General features: G+C 42.6%; 1 protein-coding gene across 1 annotated transcript in view; it reads right to left on the reverse strand.

The window, feature by feature from the left end:
- Positions 1-22,181, reverse strand: part of SNX31 (sorting nexin 31) — a gene marked incomplete at its 5' end in the record, with an annotated part of 62,975 nt that overhangs the window by 11,139 nt on the left and 29,655 nt on the right. Inside the window, 5 exons of the mRNA XM_082859140.1 lie at positions 4,521-4,724; positions 8,587-8,679; positions 17,230-17,299; positions 20,569-20,656; positions 21,619-21,709. Coding sequence (XP_082715266.1) covers positions 4,521-4,724; positions 8,587-8,679; positions 17,230-17,299; positions 20,569-20,656; positions 21,619-21,709 — 546 coding nt within the window. The remainder of the gene's footprint in view (positions 1-4,520; positions 4,725-8,586; positions 8,680-17,229; positions 17,300-20,568; positions 20,657-21,618; positions 21,710-22,181) is intronic.

The raw sequence follows: 22,181 nt of genomic DNA on the forward strand, positions 1-22,181 counted from the left end.
AGGGGGGTGATGGTGACAAGTGGTTCCTGGTAGAAGAAAAAACAACTGCAAATGCACTGAGGCCTGAGGGAACCTGGCACACTGGAGTGTGGCTGAAGCACAGCCTGTGAGGCATGGGGGGTGGTGAGAAAAGGGGCTTAGAGAAGCAGGGTAGGGCCAGATCCTGAAAGCCTGGAGAAAGCCCCTGTGGTTTTTGCTATACAGCGTCTATCCCTTTCTCTTCTAGTACTGAAGTTTCAAATTCCCTTGCGAAAACTTTCCGTCTTCGCTGTGGCTCTCTAGGTAGGACTGTCAGGAAATGCTGCCCTCCTGGAGGGTGGCACATGTATTGCATGCTTTATGAATTATATCTCACTAAAACTGTTACAAAGGAAGAGAATGATGGTGTGGTGCTGGTGGAAGGATAGACACAGAGATCAGTGGAACAGAGCAGAGAATCCAGAAATATACCCACACAAATGTGCATAACTGATTTTTGACAAAGGTGCAGAAGCAGTTCAATTGAGAAAAGATAGCCTTTTCAACAAGTGGTGCTGGGGCAATTGGATTTCCATAGGCAAAAAAAGGGAACCATGTTCTAAATTTCACACCGTATATGCAAATTAACTCAAAATGGGTCATGGACTTAAATGTATAACCTATAACTATACAACTTTTAGGAAAAAAAGCCCAACAAAAAAACCCGGGGAAAAATTCTTCAGGATTTAGGGTTTGGCAGAGAATTCTGACTTGACACCAGAAACACAATAAAAAAACAGATGAATTAGACTTCATCAAAATTAAAATCTTTTGCTCTGCGAAAGGCCCTATTAAGAAAATGAAAAACTGCAAAGTGAAAGAAAATATTTGCAAACCGCATATCCAACAAAGGACTAGTATCTAGAATAAATTTAAGTACTCTCAAAACTCAACAGTAAACAAACAATCCAATTGGAAAATGGGTGAAAGATATGAAGACATTTCACCTAAGAAGATATACAGACGGCAAATAAGCACATGAAAAGATGTTCAACATCATTAGCCATGAGAGAAAAGCAAATCAAATCAAATCATTAAATACCATTAAACAATTATCAGGGTGGATAAAATAAAAAATGGTGAAAACACCCAATTGCTGAGGAGGATACAGAGAGACTGGATTGCTCGTACATCACCGGTGGGAATGTAAACTGGCACAGCTCCCTTGAAATCAGTTTAGCAGTTTCCTAAAAAATTAAATATGCAACTTCCACATGACCCAGCAATTGTACTCCTGGGCATTTATCCTAGAAAAATGAAGACCTGTGCTCAGACAAAAGCTTATACATGAATATTTATAGAAGCATTATTCATAATAGCTAAAAACTGGAAACGACCAGATAGTGGTTAAACAAATTTTAGCCACTCACTACCATGGAATACTGCTCAGCAACAAAAAGAAACAAACTACTGAAATACACAACAAGCTGAATGAATTTCCAAAGAATTATGCTAAGTAAAGGAAATCCCAAAAAGCTACATAATGTTTGATTATATTCATGTAATATTATTTTATTTTTTAAGGTAATCAGTTCCTTGCTTTTATTTATATTTTTACCTCCTAAACACAGTCAATTCTTATTATTCACAGTAGTCGTGTTCTATAATGATACCATAAGCACTAAATTAGTGGGTACTGAAAAACAGCCTAAGGGGAAATATAGGTTTAGGTTCCTGTGAACCTCTGGTCACAACATTTTCATCAACCGATCAATACATAACCTTGTTTTATGTGTGTTTGTTTTTTCAGTTGAGGTATAATTGATATACAAAAAACTGCACATATTTAATGTACACAATTTGAAGAGTTTGGACATATGCATATATACATGAAATCATCACCACAATCAAGTAATAAATATATCCATTACCTCCAAAAGTTTTATATAATTTTCTTGAAATGATACAATATGAAAATGTCAAATAGATTAGTGGTTGCAAGGGTTTAAGGAGGGATGGGGGTGGGAGAAAGTGGATGCAGCTATAAAAAGCCAACATGAGAGATCCCTGTGATGATGGAAATGTCTTGACTCTTCATTGTATCAGTGTCAATACCCTGGGTGGGGATGTCGTACTATAGTTTTGTAAGATGTAATAATTGGAGAAAAAAGTGGGTCAAGCGTATGCAGGATCTCTGTACCATTTCTTTCAACTGCATGTGAATCTACAATTACATCAAAATTAAAAGTTTACCTAAAAATAATTAACTGTTTAAAGCAAAAATAATTATAACATAGCATGAGGCTTATATGTAGAAATAAAGTATAGCAACAAATACCACAAAGGACAGAAGGGACAAATAGAGGTACACTGTTGTAAGGTTTTTACCCTTTTTGTGAAATAGTGTAATATTTGAAAGTAGACTGTAATAAATTAAAGATATATATTAAAATCTCTAGGGGCTTCCCTGGTGGGACAGTGGTTGGGAGTCTGCCTGCCGATGCAGGGGACATGGGTTCGTGCCCCAGTCCAGGAGGATCCCACATGCCACGGAGCGGCTAGGCCCATGAGCCACGGCCACTGAGCCTGCGCGTCCGGAGCCTGTGCTCCACAGCGGGAGAGGCCACAACGGTGAGAGGCCCGTGTAACGCAAAAAAAAAAAAAAAAACCTCTTAAATCACCATAAATTTAAAAGGTATAGCTAAAAAAAAAACCAATGGTGCAAATGAGTAGAATCATAAAATAGTCACTCGGTCAAAAGAAGGCAGGAAAAGAAGGAAAAAACTGATAAAACTCAAAGAAATGGACAAATCTACAATTATAGTTGAAGATTTTAACACTCCTCACAATAACTGACAGAACAAGTAGAGAGAAATGTGTAAGGACAGAGGTTATTTGAACACCATCAACTGCTTGACATAATTGACATTTATAGACTATTCTACCCAATAGTGGCAGCATATATTTACATTCTTTTCAAGTGCACATTGGACATTTCAAGACAGACCAAACTTTGGGCCGCAAAACAAGTTCCCATAGTTTAAAAAGACTGAAATCATATGATATATTTTTTTCTGACCCCCAGAGGGAAAGAGTGGCACAGAAAGAAGGGTTAGGAGGCTGTGGATTTCATCCAGGCAGGAAATGTTGAGACCAAGCTGTGAGGGCAGAGAGAAAGGGAGAGTTTTGAGGGAAAGCAGGGTCATAGAATAGATAGGTCTCTATATCAGCTGATATACAGTGGGGGGAGGATAAATTAGGAATTTGGGATTAACAGATACACACTACTATATGTAAAATAAACAACAAGGACCTACTGTATAGCACAGGGAACTATATTCAATATCTTATAATAACCTATAATGGAATAGAATCTGAAAAAGAATATATACATATATATATATGTGAAACTGTATCACTTTGCTGTACACCTGAAACATTGTAAATCAACTATACTTCAATAAAATTTTTTTTAAAATAAAACATGTAAGGTAAGAGAAAAGCCAGAGATTATTTCAAGATTGCTGGTTTGGCAGTTAAGGAGTGGTGGTAGAGGTTCCCTTTATCAAGATAGGGAACACAGGAGGAAGAACCTTAGGATGGGCATGAGAGGGAAAAGATGAGTCTGGTTTGGGGAAAGGTTGAGTTTGAGGTGTCTATGAAACACTTGGTGAAGATGTCAAGAATGCAGTAGGAAATACTGGACTTTTAACCAGTCATCTGTAATTGATTTCAGGGAATATGTAGAGGAAAGATGCTAGAAATGGAACCCCAGGAATCACCAGCATTTCAGGAGTAGTCAGAGGGAGAGGCAGCCCACAAAATTAGGGGAGGAAGCAGGGGAAGTTTTGAAAAGGAAGACGTGGTTAACTGTATCAAATGCCACAGACAGGCCTAGTACCAAGCCAGCTAAAAAATCCCTGTGGGTTTCATGGATTTAGCAACTGGGTATCACGGTTGCTCTAGTAGCATTCATCCTCTACTAGTTAACCTCCATTTCCTGTGTAAAGGGGATAATCCCTCTTAGCTCACTGGGTTATTTTTAAGAACTTAATTAAATAGCAGATGTGGCATTGCCCAGCACAGCACCTGGTACAAAGTAGGCACTCAATAAGTCTGATCAGAAGGGTTTCTCTTGGGAGGAGATGGCAAGGTAGGTATGATGCCAGGGATCCTTAAAAATAGCTCTGATGGGCAGCGCTCAGTTTCCAAGCATAGAGATCTTGTCGGTACTGAGAACGTACTGAGTGCTCAATAAATGGTACCTGTTATTGCTACTTGTTATTACTTTAAACACCCTTCAAGCAGTAAAGAAGCCTGAAGGTGGAAGGTGGGAAGATGGTTGTCTCTACAGCAAGGGTGGGGAACTTGTACCAGATAATAGACAGGTTTTTACCACTAGGTGATGTTTACTGTGGCTTAGATGCCAGTCCACTCAGGGTACTGATTCGAATGGCAAATCTGTGTCCCCAATACCACTGTTGTCATCGAGAACACTAGGATTTTAAAATCATGGGTGGAGGCTTTAAATCATGGGTAAGGCAAGCTGCCAAGATACTCACGAGGAAAGTGACCTGCCAGCACTTCACTCTGTTCATCTGGAAAATGACATCCTGGGTCTGGTTATCAGGCAGGGTTATGCAGCAGCTGATCTCATTATTGCCAACAGAAAGAACGGTCCCACAGCCGGGTTCTGGGTAGTCACAGGTACAGGGATCCAGCTGCACGTATCCATAGTGCCACACCTCTTGGGATAGCTCCAAAAACTGCTCCAAAGGGGGGGTGGGGGATGGAGGAAGCAAAAGACTGCTTGAAGCAGATGAAAATCTCATGTCAGAAGCTACTACCATTCTAATGCAACACATGGAATGGAGTCACAGTGAAAGCACCTTTTTCTTCTGGACGATACAAATGAAGACAATGCCCCTTGTGCTGACAATAAACGCTGCGCATGTTCATGGTGTGTCCTGCCTCGTTGACCACTGTCTCCCTGCTCCTGTTACAGTGCTCAGACATAGTGGCAATAAAAATATTCGATGTGTGAATGAAGAAGGAAGAAAAGAGTAGAAGGAAATCGAATGAATAGGTAGTTCTCACTTTACCACATGGTTAAGTCAGAAGGACCACCCAGTGACAACCTGGCTTTCTCCCAATCCTTCCCTGAAGCAAGGTAACTTACACCTCCCTTTCAAGGACTACATGAGCGCTCTCTGATAAAGGGAAACCTGCTGAGACATATGCGGTGAGGGACAGCTGACTCTTGCTACTAGGTGGCAGAGGATTCCAGGCTACTGTCCCTCCCGGCCACATGTTGGACCAGCTCATTGTGCTGAAGCCCATGCATTCAGCTTAGGAGATGCGTTAAGCTGCCGGGCCTCCCTTTGGATCAGTGGGCAACAATAGAAATGACAGGTTGTAAGTAGATGCTACCTACCTGTGTGGGTGGGGACCGGGGCTGAGCATCTTGCCGCAGAGCATTTAGAATCGTTTCATGGCTTTTACTACAAAAGTTCTTTTTTATTATATGGTATAAATCTTTAATTTAATTAATTTAAATTAAAATAAATTTAATTTAGTTTATTCTTTGGTAACACTTAAAAAATTTGTAATAAACTCTTGGCTGCAATGCTCTAAAAGAGATGAAAGTATTTGTTTAATTAAAAGTTAAGCTTCATTTCTCAAGAAAGTTGTTGATGAATAAGTACTATGCTCAAAATGCTGGCTGGCATTTGCCACTCAAAGGAGGTGCACCGATATTACTGACTGTGTGAAAACCAGAGGACAGAAATCTAAAAGGATTAGCTATTTGAAAATTAGTTCTGTTTTTGTCTTTGACTGTGGCACACAGCTTGCAGGATCTTAGTTCCCCAACCAGGGGTTGAACATGGGCCACGGCAGTGAAAGCATAGAGTCCTACCCACTGGACCGCCAGGGAATTCCTGAAAATTAGTTGTTTTAAGAAGTACTTTAAAGGGACTTCCCTGGCGGTCCAGTGGTTAAGACTCTGTGCTCCCAGTGCAGGGGGCATGGGTTTGATCCCTGGTCTGGGAACTAAGATCCCGCATGTTGCATGGCGTGGCCTAAAAAAAAAAAAAAATGCCTTAAAAAGATAATTTAACATGTGTAACTGCTGAAGGTATGGTTATGTATTTTCATTTAGATCAGGGTTTGGCAAACTATTTTTTTAAATAAGTTTATTTATTTATTTATTTTTGGCTGCATGGGGTGTTCATTGCTGCACACAGGCTTTCTCTAGTTGTGGCGAGCGGGGGGCTGCTCTTCATTGTGGTGCCGGCTTCTCATTGCAGTGGCTTCTCTTGTTGTGGAGCACAGGCTCTAGGCGCCCGGGCTTCAGTAGCTGTGGCATGTGGGCTCAGTAGTTGTGGCTCACGGGCTCTAGAGCTCAGGCTCAGTAGTTGTGGCACAGGGTTTAGTTGCTCGGCGGCATGCAGGATCTTCTCGGACCAGGGTTTGAACCCATGTCCCCAGAATTGGCAGGTGGATTCTTAACCACTGTGCCACCAGGGAAGCCCTGGTAAACTTTTCTGCAGAGCCACGTAGTAAATATTTTCAGTTGTGGGGGCATATGATCTCTATCGCAGCTACTAACCTCCTCCACCCTGGCACAAAGGCAGCCTTTGACGATACATGCATGAATGAGCGTGGCTGTGTGCCCGTGCACTTCATTTACACAAACAGTGGCCCATGGGCCCTAGTTAGCCTCTCTCTGGTTTAGAGCAAATGACTGCTCCTTTAGATTAATTTCACTCATTTTCAATTCCAAGTTTTCTTGTACATGTGCATAAAATTAAGCAATAGTTGTTAATGTGTTCACTCCATTAGCAGAACTTCACAAACACTTAAATAATGCTGGTTTTATAGCAGTATTCTCAGATGCTTCAAGAGAAAATCATTTGTTAACTTGAATAATGGTTCAATATTTTTTCAAATGCAAAAAAACCCCACACATACCCTGTCCCAGAGCAGTATAGACGAGTCTGACAAACAAGACATATTTTAACAAAAGAAATGGCCTCTGCTTCATTATGTTATCTTTTTTTATTCTTTATATTTGGCCAACCACTAAAGCATTGATTTTGAACAAAATGCAAAGAAAATTTAGAGGACTAAATTCATACACTCAAAGTGAGGTTTTTAAAAGACCACTATCAAAATATTATGATAAAATCAGGTAAAACATTCAACATAGAAAATAAAATTTAGGGCTTCCCTGGTGGCACCATGGTTAAGAATCCGCCTGCCAATGTAGGGGACACGGGTTCGAGCCCTGGTCCGGGAAGATCCCACATGCCACGGAGCAACTAAGCCCGTGTGCCGCAACTACTGAGCCTGCGCTCTAGAGCCCACGAGCCACAACTACTGAAGCCCGCAGCAGAGCCCATGCTCCGCAGCAAGAGAAGCCACCGTAATGAGAAGCCTGCGCACCGCAAGGAAGAGCAGGCCCCACTCACCGCAACTAGAAGAAAGCCCATGCACAGCAAGGAAGACCCAACGCAGCCAAATAAATAAATAAGTAAAACATTTTTAAAGAAAAGAAAATTTGTTTTGTGGTAAAAATACAAATTTTGGTAGAGCAAAGCAGCATGGTTAAAAACGGCATTCTTACTAAATTAAGAAGTTTATAGAGCAGAAATGTCCTTAGAATTGGTAACTGTATCCAAAGTAGTAGCAATGTGCTGTCCATCAAAATAGAAGCTGTAATTATAAAAATTTACAAATCCACAGAGAAACTGAACTTCAAAATTTCTCAGACAAAGCTGGGGTGGAATACTAAGGGGGGAAATACTAAATCATGGCAGTAGATGCTTTTTCTTTTTTGCAGCTCATCATTAAAATTCTCATGGTAGATTTTGAAGAATTACTTTCTATATCAACCTAAGTATAAATGAGTCCTCTAAATTTGTTGGCATTTTCTTCAAAATCAGTGCTTTGGTGGTGAACACTGGTTAAGTATAAAGGATAAGAAAAAAAAGACAACACAATGAAGCAAAGGCCATTTCTTTTGTTAAAATATGACTTGTCAGACTTGTATACACTGCTTGGGGGAATGTGAGTTGGTACCATATTTATGGAAGTTTTTAAAACGGACATTTAGAAATATATCCTAAAGAATAATAGAACATGTATTCAAAGACAGAGGTTGTTGGCTGCTGTGTTCAGGGACTTTCAGCCAGGAACCGTACCAGGTGTTGGGAACACACAGAGTATGTATAAATTAGACTCAGCCCTGGGCCTCATGGTGTTCGCTGCCAACGTGATTTATAGCAGCAAATCCTGGAAACAACCTGACTTCCGATAATAGGAAATTGGTTGGCTAAATGATAACATAACTATAAAATGGAATACTCTGTGTCATTAAAAATGATATTAAAGGTCTATATTAATGAACCTGGCAAAGGACTCACAATATATTGTATTTTTTAGAATCTTTAAACAATAAGCCTTTATTAATTTTATGAAAAGAAAAATCAATGAAGGTATTCTCATTTTTAAAAAGGCCCCATTTTTAGTGCTTCACGGGTTTATAAATTACAGAAACAGCTCAATTCCAGTCTGTTTCTTTAACTACCTTCCAAGAGATTTCTCTTGGTGCAATATTTCATTCACCTTAGCTTGGTTGTCTTCTTTCTGGAGAGCCTCTAATTTCTGCCTCTGCACCTCTGTGGGTTTGGCCCATTCTTTTTCAATGTCCTGTATTGCCTTAAAACAATATAAGTTGTAAAATTAGCAAAATTAACAGAAATGAATTAATCTGACAAAAACATACTCGTGTATGAAAGGCTATAAAAACAGACCCAAGTGGACGCATATAAGGATTTAGCCTGTTATAAAGGTTACTTTTTAAATTAGTTGGATGTGGGAAGCAATTTCTCAATGGTTTGGGGACAAGTGGTAGCACTTAGGAAAGAAAATAAAATTTGCTCTTTCCCCACACCACCCAATCCAATAAACACAGATAGGTTAAAGATTCGAATGTAAAAACCATAAAAGAACCAGAAGAAAATAAAAGGTATTTTTATCTGATCTTGTGCTAGGAAATACCTTTCTAAGATACAAAGATAAAATGTCATATAAATGAATGCATAATTACATAAAAATATAAAAACTTCTGTATCTAAAACCACCAAGAGCAAAACTAAGAAGCAAATGGCAAACCAAGGGAAATGACTACATCATATGTGGCAAAGAGTTGCTCTTATTTATGTAAACCAACAGTAAAAATGTAAACATCCCTAATAGGAAAATGGACAAAGGATACGTATCAGCAATTAATAAAAAGGAATTCCAAATGACAAATATAGATTGAACCTCACTAGTAGTCAAAGAATCTGTTTGCCTCTCAAATTGGCAAAGACAAAAAATATATATAATATTCAGAGCTGGCAAGGGTTTGGAGAAACAGGAAGTTTCATATAGATCTGATGTGATTTAAACTGGTAAAATTTTATGGAGGTGACTTGGCATATAAATCTAAAACCACCTATAGGCATGACAAACATAGACGTGGGGAAAATGTACTGATAAGGCTATTACTACTATTGTTTGTAATACTGAAAATTTTCCAGCTATTAATAGTGGCAAACACATGTATAGTGCTTACTATGTGTCAGGCAATGTTCTAATTGCTCTAAAACAAAAGTCAATCCCACCTCCTCCCCCTCTGGTAACTACTAATTTGTTCTCCGTATCTATGCATGTGTTTTTGTTTGGTTTGTTTGTTCATTTATTTTATCATATTATTTATTGATTATTTCATTTATATTTCAGTGAAATCATATGGCATTTGTCTTTCTCCATCTGACTTATTTCACTCAGCAAAATACTGAGTGAAATACAACATGTCCATCCATGTTGTCACAAATGGCAGGATTTCATCTTTTTCATGGCTGAGTAGTATTCCAGCCAAGGAATGCTCAGAGCCACCAGAAGATGGAAGAGGCAAGGAACAGAAACTTCTTCAGCACCCTGAGGGGGAGCATGGTCCTGCCAGCACCTTGATCTCAGACTTCTGGCCTATGGAAATGTGATAGAATAAATTTCTATTATTTTAGTGCTCCTCCCCGCCCCCCTCCCGCATAAAGAAAAATGTCAACCCTTACAGCCACCCTATGAAATAGGTACTATTATGAAATGCCCAAAAATAGGTGATTGAATTTAGGTACAACCAAATAATAGCTTATGCTATCATTTAAAACTATATAGAATATTAAAAACATGAGGAAAGTTTGTGATGCATTGATACATGAAAAAATGTCAAGTTACAAAATAAGGGCATAGTAGTAGATCGTGATTTTTTTTTTTTTTTTTTTTTTTTTTTTTTTTCGGTACAGAGGCCTCTCACTGTTGTGGCCTCTCCCGTTGCGGAGCACAGGTTCCAGATGCACAGGCTCAGCGGCCATGGCTCACGGCCCCAGCCTCTCCGCGGCATGTGGGATCTTCCCGGACCGGGGCATGAACCCGTGTCCCCTGCATCAGCAGGCGGACTCTCAACCACTGCGCCACCAGGGAAGCCCAGATCCTGATTTTTATAAAACAAAATATATATATAAAACAAAAGCCAAAAGACCTTTCATCCACACTTAGGAGTCAAGAAAATGGATGTACATATGAGCAAAATGTAGTATATGAAATAAACACATCAAAAAAGTTGAGTTTATACGTATGATCGATTTAAGATTTGGGATGATGTTTACTTTTGTTTTTGAGCTCTTCCATATTTGCATATTTTTATAAGATGAAGACAATCTTACAATTGAAAAACAATTAAAAATGAATATACTGTTAGGCCCTTTTTGCTCAGCTTTGGGTAACTGCCACCAGCTAGTGTTCCCAAACTCCACCTCCCTGATGGGCTGTTCAGTTCTGTTTCCTAATCTGCACTGATGATTTAAGCAGAACAACACTGGTCTTAAAGAGAGAAATCACCTGAAGACAACTTAAGCCCTCAGCAATTTCTTCTGTACTCTTCCCTTCTTTTCCTGGCATCCAGCCTCCCTTACCCCTTTATCCCGCCTGGCCCCAGGGCAGGCTCTGAGATCAGCTTTCCATCTCATCAGCTGCATACACTTAGCCTGTGCTATGCTGCCATCATGCTTTAAAAGAGTTTTCCAGTGGTCCTCAGGCTGTTAACACCTCAAGGAAAGAGCCTGAGTCCTTTACCTCAGTGTATCTTGTCCAGTGTCTTACATACAGCAAAACTGCAAACAATTCTTTGCCAATTATCAGCACTTATTTATATCTTAGTCTGAATGGAAGTCTATGTGTTATGTCCCTCGTATCAATGAAGGACAGGTTATGCCGTATCTCCAAGAGGAGAAAGAAAAGCTGAATAAATTTTTGACGTTGTTCTTTAGGTTGGAGGAAAGGAGATGGATTTAGGGAGGAGAAGAATAACTACTATTTGTTGAGAACCTGTTTTACATAAGTTTTCTCATTGACTTTTTCCAAACTGTTCTGTGGGTTAGGAACATTTACCCCCATTTTACAAATGGGTAAAATCAAGGTCCAGAGAGGTTATGACTTTCAAGACAACCCAGTAAGTAAGTGGCAAGGGTTGGATTAAAACCCAGATCTGACCACTCCACCAATCCCTCCTCCTATTGCCCAAGACACTGAATTCTGACCACGTAGGCAGCTACACACCCCAAGGCTTTCTCCTCATTGCCAACTATTCTCAAAACTGAACCTAGATACCACACCAGAATGGAATCAGCATGGGTATGAAGAAGAAAACACCTTTTTCTTTCCAGAATTCTACTTGATCTTAGAGCCCTGTAAGGACGGTTAGAACAGGGCAACGATGTCAAAGAGAAACATGGCTAAAAATACAAGGCAAACAGCAACCATGGCGGTTAGTATGTAAGTACTAACCAAAGATACATCATTCATCATTAGAAGATCTGGGAGTCTCAACACAGAGATTTACATGTCCTACAGGAGAGGTAACATAACTGTTTTTGTTTTATACCTTTGAAAACCTTTGCCCCTGATTATGACTGTAGAAGTCATCACTCAAATGTATTATATACAGTACCTCACTCCAGGCAGTGAGAGAGTCAAGTTTAGATAAATGTCTCTATTCAGTTAGATGGTTCCCCGAAGACTGACTGATGGAGACTCACGTGGAACCTAATTTTTAAAATTGCATGAAATCACGTAAGTCAAGGTTTTCATGAGCTTCAATCACACATACGCTAGGGCCCTCTGCAGAGGCTTTTGTAGTGAGAAATGGAGAGGGCAGGCCTTTTTAAACAAGGCATCAGCCACTTGGCTCTGGGTGTTTGAGGCTGAGCAGAGCAAGGCCAGGGATGTGGGAGCAGATTGGGCCCATACAAGGGCACTGAGCCATGGGGGTATTGGGAGGCTAGTGGTCAGCCCACACTCCCCGTATCGTACCATGGGCCCTGATGCAGGGCTGGGCCTGCCTGGGGGAAGGGGCACCTTTTCCTAATGTGCACAAATTGTAAATGGGCCAGTGGTGGCCCTGCTGAATGTAGGCCCAGAATTGACAGAGCCTTCAGTATTCTTTAGAAAATCCAGAAACGTCTACTTTTATATGCAATCTTCCATTTTGTTTAATGTCACTCAAATTTTAAAAAAGAGGGGCTTTCCTGGTGGCACAGTGGTTGAGAATCTGCCTGCCAATGTAGGGGACACGGGTTCGAGCCCTGGTCTCGGAGGATCCCACATGTCGTGGAGCAACTGGGCCCGTGAGCTACAACTACTGAGCCTGCGTGTCTGGAGCCCGTGCTCCTCAACAAGAGAGGCCACGACAGTGAGAGGCCCGCGCACCGCGATGAAGAGTGGTCCCCGCTCGCTGCTACTAGAGAAAGCCCTCGCACAGAAACGAAGACCCAACACAGCCAAAAATAAATTGATTAATTAATTAAAAAAATTTTTTTTATAAAGAAGGAGGAAGGAAACACCTTGCGGGAGCCCACTTGGCTTGTGGGACATCACTGGACACGCTTGCTTAAAAAAAAAATTGAGAGTATTCCTTAATGGTTAATTATGATGGCACTGTTATTTATCAGAACTCCTCAGAACATTTTCCGTTAATTTTTTTTTTTTTTTTTTTTTTTTTTTTTTTTTTTTTTTTTTTTTGCGGTACGCGGTCTTCTCACTGCTGTGGCCTCTTCCGCTGCAGAGCACAGGCTCCGGACGCGCAGGCCCAGCGGCCCTGGCTCACGGGCCCAGCCGCTCCACGGCATGTGGGATCCTCCCGGACCCGGGCACGAACCCGCATCCCCTGAATCGGCAGGCGGACTCTCAACCACTGCACCACCAGGGAAGCCCTCCATTAACTTTTTAAAAGGATGATTGCTTCTCACTCACATATCCTAAGCACCCAGGACACAGTCTGTGCCCTTAGCCATTCAGAGTCTAGCTAGGGAGATAACTATGTGAACCAGTATTCACAATACCAGGTGCAGGCACCATAATGGAGGGCAGAACAAAATACCACGGGGGTGGGGAGGGGGAAGGCAAGTAAGGCTTCCCAAAGGAGGCAGCACTGTGCTTCCCTCCCTCCTGCTGGCCTGGGGCCCCCTTTCCATTTCTCAGTGGCTCCACTCGAATTCAAGGAATGATAATGGCACAGGTTATTATGACATCAACTACAGTTTTTTGAAGATTTTGCCAGGCAAAGAGCTAAGGTTTGAATGTCAGTCTGTTAAAGCTGGAAGAAAACTTACTTAGAGACTATTAGTTCAGCCTCATCGCTTCACAGGGAGAAATTGTAGTTCCAGTTCTAGAAGGATGAAGTGACTGTACCAAGGTCACCCAGAGAGAGAGAGAGCCAGTGACAGAGCAAGGGATAGAATGCGTTTTTGAAACTACAATTCAGTGTGCTTTCCATGAAGCCATCTTTCCCCCAGCTATAAGAGGAGGAGACACCATCGATATCTCTCTGGTTTACAACTCCTTAATGAAGACAGGTAAATATCGTATTATGAAGCTAGCAGTTCTAATTCTCACTACTCTGTATCCCTGGAAACCATGCCACAGAAACAATATTAGAATTAGGTGATGCATTCTCAATGAAGGATGTGCTGGCAAATAAACCAGACACTAATAATGTATCATAATAACAGCAAGAATACAGTGGTGCAGAGCCTCAGTAAACATTTAAAATGGTAAATTATGTTCCAGCTCATGTAACAGGGGTGTAAGTACACTGAACATGGGTATACGTGGATCAAAGTGGGATATGAAACGAGCTCAAAACTATATCCTAGCCATAAAAAAGACCATAGTGAACATTAACTATTTCATAAGTGATATTTTGATTTGCCTTCTTAGAATTTAGAAGAGTTTTGTGGAGATCATTTACTAGATGGTCTTGGTCTCTTAAAAACTCACCTAAGGAGAAATGTGTGTTAAGGTTGTGAGTCCTGTGACATTCTGGCTGCTGGGGTCTGCTGTGTCTGTTCAGTCATACACCCAGGTTCTCTGCCCTGTGCTGAAAAAGCCAGGGTCCCTGTGTGGAGTTGGTGGTCTAGTGGGGGAGATATATACACAAATCATGCTCTATTTTGTCAAACGGATGATTCCGTTGATTTTACAATACGATGGTCTTGTGTGACACTAAGAAAAAACGCTGCCAATTGAATTATAACACAGTGTCATGTGGCAGTCTTGTGCAGTGCATGAACTGCTCATGCCAGTCTCTCCCAGCTGGTAATTGCTTTCATTTCTTCTGAGGCATGTGGCAAATTCTCTCACCTTCAGCAGCACTACTCAGCCTGTGCTAGGCAGTCCTTTTGCTTAATCTTGGTATAAAACGGATCAGTTTCCTCTCTCTGGGAACAAAAAGCACCTGGTTGTTGCTTTGCAAGAAAATGTGAAGCATGGAACTGCGGTCATTTCTTCAAAGATGAACACTTGCTTTTCCAGTATAAAAGGGAACTCTGCCACCCACTCTTTTCCTCTCTGTGTAAGCAATAACTCCCATTCCATGCAGAATCATACTCTATGAAGTAAGTTTAAATGACAATTAGACTCAACACATATGTCAACAACACACCTAATCCAACTAAAGGGAAAACAGTATGAACAGCTATGTATCAGTTAGCTATTGCTGCCTAACAAACAACTCCAAAATGAAGACTTGCTTAAAATAATCCAATTAAAGCAATGTAATTGCTTAAAACAAAACCAGAAGTCACCTAAGGAAGTAAGTGCTTTTCCTCTTCTATGCTCTTTCGTAAACCGAAGCATCAAAATCCACCCTTTCACTTTTTGCTACAACCAAAGTACTGCAGGAGGTTCTATCAATGTTTCCTTGTCCCCTTGCAAAGCTCATTAAAAGTAATGTCTGACCCGACACTTCTCCCCTCTCTTCAATTTTACCTCCTTAGTTTATGAAAAGCCACAGAGTACAGCAGCTTAGAACTGCACTACATAAAAGCCACCTGCAAATGTGTTAAATCCCTTTTCTAAATCCTCCACGTCTAAGCCTACTCAATCCTTTGTCAGCAAACGTTATTTTTTCTTTTTCGTAAAAATGCAGATAGGACCAGAGCTCCCCAAAGACTCTCTGCTGAGGCTGTCGTTGGGCTGCATCGCATCCCTCCGCCCCACCTGCCCCCTCCCCTCCACAGGGACCCACCCCTGGGGCACTTCCTCCTCCCAACACATTGCATACTGGCCTCTCTCTGAGCCTGCTTCCTGGAAACTCAATTTGTGTATTTTCTCAGACAAAAAAAATCATTCACTGATTATCTGAAATCAATGATTCAAGGGTACCTCTTGAATTTTGTGTCCTTGATATTTTGGTTCTCCTTAAGTTTCTGGTTTTGCAGAATCTGCTTATAAAATTCCTTGCACTTCCAAAAAAAAAAAATGCAGATAGTACCAACCGCCTGACAGAATTATTATGAAGCTTAAATGAAACAATGCATTTAGAACAGTTAGTACTATGAGGGGCCCCCCAGGAGGCTTAATGCTAAGGTCATGCTGGGAATGGTTCTAGTTTCTGGAGATACGGCAGTGAGCAAAATAAATTCCCAATTTCATGGAGAAATCATTCTAGTAGGGACAGAGACAGTAAACAAAAATGTTATATATAGTGAAATGGTGGAAATGCTAAGGAGAAGATAGAGCAAGTACATCAGGATGTGGGGTTTAGTCTGAGGGAATAGAAAACCGTGGGAGGGTTTAAACAGGCCAGGAGTCTGACCCACCATTCTGCTGCTTGAGAACAAACTGAGGGATAACCTCATGGAACACCTTAAAAGAAGTTTCTGAACCTCCCTCCCACAACTGGCAAGCCAGGCCTGGGAAAGAATCAGGCCTCCGAAGATGCTGCCTCATGAGGGCGAAGAGTGGCGGGGAGCTGGGGAAGCAGGCAGGAGCTGAGATGGGGGTAACCAGGGGTGCGTCACAGAGGCAGCCTCGCTGACCACGGCTGAGCAGAGCCTTCACCACATTAAGTCAGGCAAGGAAAGGAGGCCAAACTCTAAATTTACTTTTCTGGAGACTGAGGGGCAGGGGTAAGGCAGGACCGACTACATAATTTGCAGGGCCTAGTACGAAATGAAAATGCAGGGTCCCTTGTTAAAAAATTAAGAATCTCAAGATGTGACAGCAGAGCATTCAACAAGCCTGGGGCCGTCTGAGCACGGAGGGCAGGGGCAGTGCAGCCCCACAGGCCACTTGCCCATGAGGCTGGCCCCGGGGGCGGGTACGCTACTTGTTGGTTTAGGGAAAAAGGAGATTATGCTGAAGTGAGATTTAGGGACCATGCGTGACTTTAAATGAGCAGGGATATCCTTTCCCTTCTCATGTAAATTAGCCTAGGTGATGGAGTATCAGCTGCCGCTTCGGAGCGATTGTTAGAATGGGGTAGAATTCTTTTCCCTCTAAACTCTACTTCTTTAAGAATATTTATCTATTTATATTCCATTTATTCAGTTACTGTGGTTAAAATATACATAACATTTATCATTCTAACCATCTATAGGTATACAGTTCAGTGGCACTAAAAACACTGACAATGCTGTGTAACCATCACCACTCTCTATACCTAACACTTTTTCATCATCCCTAGCAAAAATTCTATACCCATTAAACAATAACACCTCCCCTCCTCCCAGCCCCGTGTAACCTCTATTCTACTTTCTGTCTATATGAATTTGCCTCTTCTAGGTATGGAGGTAGAATTCTGAACTGCCACACGTGTTCTGTAATGGTTTCAAACTCAAAAGGCCTATAGTATCTGGTGTTCTGATAGCTCTTGGTTCGCCTCACCTGCATGTAGATCAAATCTACAGCTGCTCTGCAGTCCATCAGCCTGGAGTCGAGGGATGGGTCCAGGTACCTGCATGATTCAGGAGCGTTCGGTTAATTCATGACACGGCTAATGGGCACACCTGGGAGTACATGCTCTCTGAAGTGGTGGTCCTCGACGCCTTGAACCAAGGCCCCCTCTTCTAGCAGAGCCACAACCCTCTGCTTGCCTAGTCTTCAACTGTCCTCCCATCTCTTCTGTTTCCTATTGTCCTCATATTGTAAGCTTACCTGGTGGGCTCTGAGAATAGAAATGCAAAAAAAAAAAAAAAAAATCTTGAAGGGAATGGTGCACATCACTGTTCACACCCAGCTCCCCTCTTGGCCACCAAGTCTTCACGCCCTCTCCCCACCCGCAATTCCTGGCATAACGATCTGCCCTGTACCCACATCTATATCACTGCTCGGTACCCAGGCCACGTCATCTCTTGCCTGAGCTGCTCCGGTGACCTCCTCACCAGACTTTCTGCCTTGGTTGTGTTCCCTCAGTCCCACACTCCACATGCTAACTGGAGTGGTCTTTCCCAAGTAACTTTTCAGACTCTCATAGTCCCAGGAGTTAGAGCATTTATCCTGGTTGCTCCCAAGACCCCAATGTCATTTCCAGTTACATCTCTGGCCTCTCTCCCCTCCCCCAGACTCTACATTCCAACCCTGTTTTCTCTTCTCTCCTTCCACCCCGAAGACCACCCGCCTCAGCAGCCTCCTTCCCAGACTTACCTGCCTCTCCCACAAGCTTCATCCTCATGTGCCCTCCTCTGGTCCCTCCTCCTCAAGTCTGTGTTAGCAAACCCCGCCCCCCCGCCCCGTGCTTCCTCAGCACGCTGAGTTTATCCTGATTGCTGCTCTGATCAAGCTGATCTTGACACCAGGTGTGAAGACCCCTTATATCAGTGCTGGGTCCTATTCAGACTTGCCCCTCTGGACCTTGGCAAAGGGACTTGCAAATAGCAGGGCCTCATGTCTGTCTAACAGCTCTAGAGTCGTCAGCATGAAGTGAAGTTACACGTACTGTGTGAGCCCAGTGGCATGCTAAGAACCGACAGAAACCACCAAGAGAGGGTGTGCTGGGGCTGGTCTATCACCAGTACGAAGGCACAGGTGAGCAGAATCAGGGCACTCAGCAGTGGAGGGGGCAGAGACAGTGGGATTGGCACAGACCAGGAAAAGGATGAAAATGTCGCTTGAAGATCAGCTTCATTCTAGGGGCTGGGGAGGAGAAGCTGAAGTATTTCTCCCTGTATTCCACTTAGCTATTTCACCCCTTCTCCCCAGGTGCCCTGTGTGGCAGAGAATAGCAACTGTTGCACCAGAGTTGGAGAACTCCCAGACCCACCCCAGACTGCAGCCCTGCGAGGCGAGGGCAGGTACCCTCTGGTCTGGAAGGAACTATAGCATCTTTGGAGAGATGCACCAGGGAATTCACAGACAGAGAAAAATCCCTAAAACTTGACCAGGTCTCACTGCGAGGCCTCTCCAGCTGGGAATCCCACAGCTAGTGGAGCGAGCCTCCCTGCTCCAACCCAATAAGACCTCACTCTGGACAGAGGGCCAGGCACCTGCGCGATCCTTTCTCCAGGCTCTCCCCTTCCAGTGACCTCATCCTCAGCTCTAACAGCTGAAGTGGGACCTCCTTTCCTCCCAGTCCCCAGGAGCAAAGGCAACCTGCCCGGATCTGAGATACAGGCTGGTGATGGGGTAGACATTTTGTCTTCCACTTATGATCCAGAAGTTATCTATCTAATGAAGACATAGGCAAAGCCCAATTTCCAATTCAAGCTTCGAGGTGAGGGACAGAATCCTCATCCCTTCTTTGATCTCAAGTTCTCTGGAGAGCCCATGGGCAAAACAGTCTAAGCCCCAGGGATTTGGGGGGGGTGGTGGTGGTTACTATTATCATCATTATTATCATCAATAAAACAATAATAAACATGACCAAAAGTTATTGAGCATATAGGATTACTTCATTTAACTCTCACTATAATCCTATGAGATAGACCCTATTATTATTATTTCCCATTTTACAGATAAAGAAACTGAGGCTTAGAGAGCTTGAATAACTTGACTAAAGTTCAGCTAAACCCTGCAGTTCACATACTCAGATCCCAGGAACAACTATGCTTAGTCACCTGTTATTATGGGCAGCTTCCAGAAGAATAACTACTCTCTAAACTCTCAGACAGAACTGCAACCTTTTCCCCTTCTCAGGGCTCCATGCCACAGGTTTTGACTGTTTCTCAGAACACTTTTGAATAGCAGTATATGAACTTCTAGCCTTGCTGGGAATCTTCTTCCAAAATTCAAAGCCACAGCCTGGAGCGCTAGCGAGGCATCACAAGGTCAAGATATCTACTATTCCTCGATGTCAAAATGCCTTTCTTTAAAAACCTCTGTGTTCAGATTACAGATTAACTGGGCTGGGCAAAGAGTGAGCCAAAGAAGCCATCCAATACAGCCACAGTAATAAACATTGGGAATTACAGATTCATTCCCCCTTCCCCCATTGTTATTTTGTTTGTTCTTCAGAGGACCCCTTGTTTCTGAGAGAAATAAAAGTATTTTCTGCAAAAATACTGCAGATTTTTTTCCTAGATTGTGTCCTATCAACCGAGGAAAATATGTCTGGCTCTAGTAAATAAGCATGTATTGCTGGAATCCTTTAGGAATATAAACCAAATACGTAGAGTTCAAATTCACTGTGGGGGAATTCCCTGGGGGTCCAGTGTTTAGACTCTGCATTTTCACCAGCGAGGGGGGGTAGGTTCAATCCTTGGTCGGGGAACTAGGACCCCACAAGCTGTGCGGCATGGCAAAAAAAAAAAAAAAAAAAAATTCACTGCAAATCATCTGAGTCCACTCACTCTTTGCCTTCAGGGAATACCACAGTTCAACAGATAAATCAGACTTGCTTGTAATCATCAACAAAGTCCTTCAATTAAATACAGTCAGTCATCTATTCCAAAGCAAACACACGACCTATAATTCCTCACCATTACCTGCTTCAATCCCCAATCCCCCTACCCACAGCCTTACCTTCATGGCTGCCACCCTCATGATAGTATCCCTCAAGCTTTTAACTTGAGACCAGTGAAAGTCATCCTCAACATCCTGTTCTTTAGGACAAATGTTCTGGTTCATTCGCTCCTTTCTCCTCTTCATTGCTTTCCTGGACCTTCCCCAAGCTCCTGAGCTCCCTGGAGCTGTCAGGCTGTGAGCTGGTTGTGGGAGATTCTGACAAGCTCTGATCTGCAAAGCTAAGATATCCTGAGAAACCTTCTGTCACAGTAAAAGCTTACTCACCACTTCCTGAGTCCAACCTTGACGTTTTCCACTTCAGAACTGCGAAGGCTAACATAAGGGAGTTCAAAGTCCACCAATTTTTTAATGACTAGAGAAAGGGAAAAGAGTCTTATTGGTTGAAACAGCACAGATAGTTTTCATACAGTGCAGTGCTTTAAAATGATAAAATAGAGCATTACTATTGGAAGAATAATTAATACTGTCTTGCATTTATATGTGATTTTTAACTTTCTGAAGTTCATTTAAAAAATAAGTAGCATTTGATCCTCATAAAAGACCAATGGCTTGAGTAGGGGACATTTTCACTGTGATACAGATGAAGAAACTGGGATTCAGAGAGGTCCAGTGCCATCACCAGCACAGCACAGCTCCTGGTGGCCAAGCTAACTTCCACGTCCAGATCACCTCCCCACAGCTTCTGAGGACATATATAAACTACTCGAAGACAACTGATACCATCTCACAACAAAAAAAAGTTGTAATATCTAGAAATGCACTGTAGAGAAAAGCAAAAGCTATATGAAACAATGTCATTGGTCACTATCTCGCTGCATGTATGTATTTTTAAAGAACCTAAGAACTTATTTATATCATCCACATTTCATAGCAAATATTCCTTGACAAGGAGATATTCCTTAACAAGGTCTGATGGGATCTGCTGATGCCCGGAATCCAGCACTCCATCCACAAGGGGGTTGTGGCGTGGCTGGAGAGCAGCCCCCAGGGTGCAGGGATAAAGGTGCACTGGACAGCAGTGCTGGGGCTCAGGAGGTACAAGAGGAAGTGTGGTTACTGGAGAGAACTGATGTCTTGTTCCTGACCATGCTGCCCCTCTGGAGCTGCTCAGCCCCAGCTCACCTTGAACAAAGGCACAGCCCCCATCCCCAAATGTCCGGTTCGGGGGCCGAGAGTCGTAGTAGAGACCACACACTGGGGCGTTCCCCTGGGGGGTGACTGGCCCCTCAGCTACAACCCCGCACCTCCTGGCTGAGTGCCTGCCCACACCTGCCCACCCCATCTCAGGCTGCCTGCATTTCCTGCTCTCCTTACCAGACAGCTTGCCCTCTTTGTAAGACCGAATGAGAAATAGTCCAAAGTATCCCAGCAGCTCCTGACACAGCCCAATTTTGTGTGATGCCACCTTTAACCGAAGATGAGAAAAAGGAGGAAAAGTTAGGAGTGTCCGCCTGTAAATATCAATAAAAAGAGCTTTAAGGGGCCAGTGGATAGTAAGAGAAGTCTTTCCCGAATCTAAAAAACGTATATACTCATTTTAGAAAATCTAGAAGTTTTAAAAAATTACAGTGAAAAAAATAATAATCAGTCCCCCCAACAATAGGCATGAACTGGCCCCAGCTGAGACTGGTTTGTCCCATCTGGGATAAGGACTCGTCTCCCAGACTGGGTTGGTCTCTATTGTCCACTGGAGGGCAGTAGCCATTCTCCAGGATCATCAGCCCTTCTGTAATACCTGCCCCTGGGGCCCACACTCCAATTTACCTTCCCTGGGGGCTGGATTACCAGATATTGGGAAAAGGGATGTTCCCCACCATTGGCTGGCATATAGAAGTGTACAGGCTAATGTCCGCCTATGACACTCCAGGCCTGCTTCT

This window comes from Leucopleurus acutus (genome assembly GCF_964270905.1).
Source record: "Leucopleurus acutus genome assembly, chromosome: 17".
Taxonomy (NCBI): Eukaryota; Metazoa; Chordata; class Mammalia; order Artiodactyla; family Delphinidae; genus Leucopleurus; species Leucopleurus acutus.